This window comes from Eumetopias jubatus, unplaced genomic scaffold (genome assembly GCF_037043125.1).
Source record: "Eumetopias jubatus isolate StellerSeaLion01/CBP00866 unplaced genomic scaffold, mEumJub1_p1.0 scaffold_13, whole genome shotgun sequence".
Classification (NCBI taxonomy): Eukaryota; Metazoa; Chordata; class Mammalia; order Carnivora; family Otariidae; genus Eumetopias; species Eumetopias jubatus.
The window spans coordinates 9,309,302-9,316,060 of NW_028274819.1; the positions used below are offsets into that span (position 1 = coordinate 9,309,302).

A 6,759-nucleotide genomic window follows, 5' to 3' on the forward strand; every position below is an offset into this window, starting at 1 on the left:
TCTGGCAGCCGCCTCCATGGAGGTCCATTTGGAGGCTTGGGCCCCAGAAGCCATGCCTGCCCCGTGTGGGATGAGCATCAGCCCTGTTGTGGTTGTTCCCATTTCCCAGTGAGCAGAAGTAGCTGCCTTGCCCTACTGGTGCTTTTCTCTGGAGTGGGTCTCGTGTCCCCCAAGCCCCAGAGGGGACCCTTCACCTGCTGGGGTCCCAGAGAGCGTACAGGTGAGCTGGGGGTCTGTATGGTTCAGGATATCTGACTCCTGGGGACATGGCCTCAACGAGCCCCTCAGATCCTGGCTCCCAGGATTCCTGGGACTCTGCTCATCCAGGTCTGCTGTCCCCTTTTGGCCGGGAAGTGGCTGGTGTGTGGGCACGGGAGGCGTGGGCGCCGGCCCTCCCTCCTGCTGCTTGTGGCACTTGAAAGGGGTCAGGTTCTCTGGGCGGGTCTCCTGCACTCCCTGGGTCTTTGGGTCCCCTAGGGGCATCTCAGCCCCTCTTGCTGAGGCCTCCCCCCGCACCATGTCTCCCTCTAGGTGAGCATGGAGGCCCCTTCATCTTCCCGTGGGTGTCTCTCTGGCCCTCCTCCAGTGTAGGTCTCTCTTCTGTGTATCTCCCTTGTGCATCTTTCTCTGTGGTTTCTCATCCTGTGTGTATTTATTTGCGCTTTCATTCCTCCACCGAGGTAAAGGCTGTTTGCTTTGGAGCCACAGAGTCCTAGAAGCCCGGGCTTACATCTCAAACCCTAGCTCATACTTGGGCAAGTCATCTTTTCTCTGGAGGCCTGCTGCTGCATCTCTAAAATAAGGACATTAATTATTAATCACGGAGGGTTGTCCGGGATCGAATGAGCCCCCAGGCCTGGAACTACAGCACGCCACAGGAGCTCGGCAGAATTCTCCTTTTCTCAGTCTGTTGGGGGTTTTCTCTCAACGCAGCACTTTCCCTTCCTCTTTGCTGTCTGGTGCTTATGAGAGCGGATTGCCCCTCTGGGTGTGTCTTCCTTTTCTTTCAATATCCTACCCGCTCGTCCTTTTATAAGGGGACTTTCCCTCTGGTGGAGGTCTCTACCTGGGGTGTGAGTCATTTCATTCTTCCTGGGCTCGGGAGGTGCTTCTCCCTGGCTTGTGTGTATGGTGGGTCTGATCCGTCCCGTACCTGCCATTGCGCTGGGTACAAGTCCCAGTGCTGTTGGTGTTGTCTCCTCAGTGGGTGGGAGCGCCTCTCTCTCCCTTGGAGCCTCACCTCCCGTGTCCATCCTGTGCTGGGCATGTGCTCACACTTGTGCCCCTCTGGTATGTAGCTTCAGGTTTGGCGCACAGAAGGCATAGAGGCCCACGGCCATGTCTCTCGGGCAGTGGGCCTCTGTCAGTTCCTGTCATCTTGACCCTGACACTGGCTGCGAGGCTGTTTTTGGCTGCAGCGGCGGTTAGGCTGGGCCCCCCCCCCCCCCCCCCGGCTGACTTCATACTCGCTCTTGGGGGACGAAGGGGCTCTGTTCCCTAAGGGCAGGGTGGGAAAGATGCTCCTCTGGACGCCACCCCTGGCAGAGACCCTTTGCCCTGGGCAAGGAGTCTGCCTCCCGGATCTGCCCGCATGTCAACCCCCGCCCCCTCCGGTCTGCACATTCCTCTTTGAAGGCTTTTTAAAAAATTTTATTTATTGGGCGCCTGGGTGGCTCATTTGGTTAAGTGACTGCCTTCGGCTCAGGACATGATCCTGGAGTCCCAGGATCGAGTCCCGCATCGGACTCCCTGCTCAGCGGGGAGTGTGCTTCTCCCTCTGACCCTCCCTCCTCTCATGTGCACTCTCTCTCTCAAATAAATAAATACATAAATTTATTTGAGAGAGAGAGTGTGTGCAGGAGCAGGGGGCGGGGCAGAGGGAGAGGGAGAAGCAGACTTCCCGCTGAGCAAGATGCCCAACGGGGGTGGGGGCGGGGGCGGGCTGGGGCTGAATCCCAGGACCCTGGGATCATGACCTGAGCCGAAGGCAGATACTTAACCGACTGAGCCACCCAGGCGCCCGCTCTTCGCAGTGTTGAATTGTTGGCACAGCCCTGTTCTTCTCTCGCTGCTTCTAGCCCGAGTTATGGTGTCTCTGCAGTCTCAGCCTCACGGGTGGAGTGGACGTCCCATCTCGCTCTTTCTCGGCCCTCTAAGCAGCCTTCTGCCTAGAGGGTCCCCACTCCAGTCCCTCCCATCATAAAGGACACTGTGAGCCAGGGTCAGGTGGACCTCGGGGTGGGGAGCTGGCAGACCAGGGTTCTGGGACCCCGACACTCTCCTGTCCTCACCTCTCTGGACCTTGCCTTCCCCATCTGTAAATACCGGACAGTGCAGTCCCGCAGGGCTTTCTGCAGTGGTGGAAATGTTCTGCATCTGCCCTAATATGGTAGCCCTTATGTGGTTGTTGAGCTCTTGAAATGCGGCTACTGCAAGCAATAAACTAACAATTCAATTTAATTTAAATTAATATACATTTAAATAGCCACATATAGCTACCATGTTGACAGCATGGCTATAAGGTGTCTTCTAGCTCCAAAGACTTATGACACTTGGGCCGAATGTGCAGAATTCCCTGGAGTTCCAAAGACCCTCCTTTGGGTAGCCACAGGGCAGGACCCTCAGGCCCCAGGGAAGCCTGGCATCACCTGACTTATGTAGGGGAAGAAGGGCCCATATGGGCTTGGTACAGGCTCCAAAGATGTGGGAGAGACTGAGCGCTGGGACTCAGATGCAGTAAACAGACCCTTCCCACCGTGGTCTCGAATCCCCCAGTAGCAGCCCCATGTGCAGCCACCTCAATGGCCCAGAGCAGAGGAGAGGGGAGGGGAGTTGCTCCTGGCTGCGCTAGAAGGAGAGCCCTAGGCCGGGGCAGGCAGGGTGGTTGGCAGCCCCTCCCAGCCAGGAATCCAGGGGGTGCCCTGCTGGGGCCAACCTGCAGCCCCTGGTCCCACGGCTCCTGTTCTCACGGGCTGTGGACCCTTCACCACTCATGATGGCTTTCTCCCCTCCTTCTGAGCTGCTTGGCTTGAGGTGCATAGCAAGTCCCTCCTGAGCCTCCGAGCTGTGCTTTTGGGGACTCCTGGCCTGGGGCTCCATCCTGAGGGAAGCTGACTGCCCATCTGCGCCGGAGCCCCAGCCCCTCTGGCACCGGGGCTCTGGCCAACGAAGCACTTCATCGATGGGTTTTTAGGCGTGACCCTTTGCATGTCTGGAGCTGTTGCAGCCTCAGTGACTCATTGGGGAAGGAGGGAGGGTGGGGCCGAGCTGTGGGCGAGGGTGAGCTGGCTCTCCGTCTCCACCCCTCGCTGCCTGCTGGCTCTGCTGGGCAGAGAAAAGGGGGGGCCTGCTCAAGGAGGAAGAGTGGGGTGCTAGGCTGGTTGGTGGCTTCAGAGAGCTGAGAAGCCCTCAGGCTGGAAGCCTTTTCCTCCCCTGCCCTGCCTGGCTCCCTGTCTGCAGGGCTGGCTTCTTGGTGCTGGACGCTGGGGGAAGGCGCCTTAAAGTCGCAGCTGTGCTGTTCGCTGGGGTCGGTGTGACTTCCCATAGGGGCTGCTTGTTGGGAGGGGAAGAGGCGATTCCCTAGCTCACACCTGTGCTGATAGGCTGCTCACCGTCAGTGGCTCTGCTCGCCTCCTAGGCAGCACCCATGTCCTAAATACTGCATGCGTGAGTTCAGTGTGTGGAGGACTGGTATCTAGGCGCTGTCTTTCGCCAGAGCTGCTAAGCGCCCGTGAATTTCCGAGGGACACGATCCTGTGCTCAGAGGCAAACTCTAACGCCTTCAAGAGAACTGGCAAATAATAGGTTCTCTTTGCCCCATTCTCTCCTTCTACATTTCATTCCCCCCCCCCCAGGAGGCTCCCCAACCTTCTAGAACATTCTGAGGCTAAATGAGTCACACCCAGAGCACCTTGCTCATAATTTATATCCGGGACAGGAACTTAAGTCTTTAAAATCTCCCCATCTGGTGCATGGAGCGCATTTAGTAAATGCTGGGAGGACACGCAAGTGAAGTTCAGTGACAATCTAAAGCTGCGAGTGGGCGCAGGGCTGGGCTGGGCTGTGCCTGTCCCTTGCTGGTTTTCTTTGCTGTGTCTGCAACAGTGTTGGACATGCAGGAGGCCATCAGTATGCACGTATTTATTGATCGGTTGACTAATTTCTGAATGTAAACAGCTTTAGGGTGGGGCTTTGGGTGAGGCTCTGCCTGATTTTTAGCATCCCCCACACGGTTTCACAGACCTGCTTCTGGATGACTCTGCCCCTGCCATTCTGCGTGGGTGGCTGTAGGCCAGGGCTGTATTCAGAGTCCTGCCTCGTGTCTTCCCAGGGCACCTCTGCAGCTGACAGCTCATCCTGTGGCCAGAGGGCATCTTTGCTCCCGAGTGCCGGCTCCTCAGGGGGCCTGGCCCAGCGCCCTGCGTGGGCAGCCAGATGGGCCCTGACTCCCCGTGTCCCTGAGGCAGCTCAGCTGCATTCAAGCATCTGGGGCGTGGACTGGCCCCGGAGGGGCTCGGGGCTTCTTTGGTTCAGCCTGCTGCATCTGGAGCTCCCAGCTGCTGAGAGTCCCCCTGGTCCTAAAGACCGGGTTGGATCAGGTGACTCAGAGTCACTGTTTGTCAGCAGGGGAGGGAGGGCACCACCATTCCTGCTTTCAGGCCTTCAGTGCTGGAGACACAGAGAAGTGGAGTCTCACGCCGGTTAAAGCTGCAGACCTGAGGTGCTGTAGGGGAGAGAGTTGCAGACTCAGAGCCCAAGGGTAGTGGCACGCTCATGGTGGACCTCAGCTCTCAGTTTCTCCATCTGTAAAATGGGGACAGCAACGTCTCCTTCCTGGAGCTGTTATAAAGAGCCTAAAGAGAATGGGTGTTTTGTGAGACTCGTGTGCGCCTGAGCTTTTTCACACACGCTCGCGCGCGCTCTCCTTCCATCTTCAGGGAGATCCTGTATCAGCTCCGTTTTCACAGAGGAGGAGATGGATGTTCAGAGAAGTTGAGTGACTTGGCCAGGGACATGCACACAGCTGGGAGGACGCAGAGCTAGGGTTTATTTCTTTTTATTTTTTAAAGATTTTATTTACGTATTTGAGAGAGAGAGAGAGAGAGAGAGAGAGTGAGAGAGAGCTCGCGAGCAGAGGCAGAGGGAGAAGCAGGCTCCCCGCTGAGCTGGGAGCCCGATGCGGCACTCGATCCTGGGACTCTGGGATCATGACCCGAGCTGAAGGCAGCCGCTTAACCGAGTGAGCCACTCGGGCCCCAGAGCCAGGGTTGATACCAGGGTTTATATCTGGGTCTGGACTCCCCTAAGCCCCCTTTCTGCGATCCCAGCTTGGACAGTCATGTATGTATGGAGCTGAAGTAGGGGAGGGCTAGGGTTTCGGTGTGGCCCCGAGAACGGAACAGGAGCAAGCCAGCCACCTTTTGCAGTCGGGGTTTTGAGCGAGCTGCCTGTTGAGCGTGAGCATCTTTGTCCACTTTTCCCTAGGCTGTGTGACCGAGATTCCTGACGAGAGAGACTGAGAAGAGAGGCAGGAGGGGCGGGCTCCTGGCAAGGCATCCGCTCCTGAACTGAGTCCTGCAAAAGGTCCGTGGGAGGGAGGGTGTGACGGAGGTGAGGGGCGGGGGAGGGGGGGACCCAGGGTGGGTGGCATCGGGAGGCAGGGCCCCGGGGGTAAGGAATGAGCCAGTGTCCACTTTCCACGGGGACCATTTCCACAGCAGAAATGGGCACCTGGGACACGCTGCACTCCCTGCAAGTTCACAGCACCAGAGATCCTTGGCTTTCTTATCTCCTCATGCCCTCGAGCCCCCACTGTCCTGAGCCCACGTTTCCTTACCTCACCCCAGATGGAGAAGGAAGAAGACACGACCCGGGAGCTGCTGCTGCCCAACTGGCAGGGCAGCGGCTCCCATGGGCTGACCATCGCCCAGAGGGACGACGGCGTCTTTGTGCAGGAGGTGATGCAGAACTCCCCTGCGGCCCGCACTGGGGTGGTCAAGGAGGGTGAGTCACCTCAGGGTGCGGGCTGGGTGCTGGGCTGGGCTGGCTGAGGGCGGCGGAGGGAAGGCCACAGGGGCCGTGGAGGGGCCAGTGCCAGCGACATCAGGACGGTCGGTGCCCAAGTCCTGCCCTCCCCTGCCCTGCCCACTCTGTGTCCCTCGATCCAGAGTCCTCGGGGGGAGTGGTTATGTAGGGGGGTGGAGACGTCGTCCTTAGTGCCCACTTCACTACCCACAAGATCTGCCACTTCGGGCGAATCGGTGGGCCTCCCTAAGCCTTCCTTTCCTCATCTGCGCAACGGGTATTACCGCACCTGTCCTGTAGGGTGGTCATGACACACATTGAATGCAAGTCAGTTCGAGGGCCCAGGATGTGTGCTGTTTTCCCAAGACCCCGTGGGTCTCACCTGCTTCTTGCTCCGTCCTGCTCAGGGGACCAGATTGTGGGTGCCACCATCTACTTTGACAACCTGCAGTCAGGCGAGGTGACCCAGCTGCTGAACACCATGGGGCACCACACTGTGGGCCTGAAGCTGCATCGCAAGGGGGACCGCTCCCCTGAGCCTGGCCAGACCTGGGCCCACGAAGTCTTCAGCTCCCGAAGCTCTGAGGTGGTTCTGGTGAGTGCCCGACTGGCCCATCTGCGCCCTGAGCCCCCTGTAGCCACACTGACCTGCTGGCCACTTCCTGAGCCTTGTATCTGCCTCCTGGGCCTCTCTTGTGGCTCCTTCTCCTGCTTTCTCCCCTCTGCACTCTCTGT

The 6,759-nt window shown here is 58.5% G+C and overlaps 1 protein-coding gene across 3 annotated transcripts in view; it reads left to right on the forward strand.

Moving 5' to 3' along the window:
- Nucleotides 1-6,759, forward strand: part of AHNAK (AHNAK nucleoprotein) — a 30,995-nt gene that overhangs the window by 4,927 nt on the left and 19,309 nt on the right. For all 3 annotated transcript variants that reach the window (XM_088017422.1, XM_088017424.1, XM_088017423.1), the window contains exons 2-4: nucleotides 5,485-5,583; nucleotides 5,847-6,003; nucleotides 6,432-6,619. In XM_088017422.1, coding sequence (XP_087873548.1) covers nucleotides 5,847-6,003; nucleotides 6,432-6,619 — 345 coding nt within the window. In that variant the 5' untranslated portion in view covers nucleotides 5,485-5,583. The remainder of the gene's footprint in view (nucleotides 1-5,484; nucleotides 5,584-5,846; nucleotides 6,004-6,431; nucleotides 6,620-6,759) is intronic.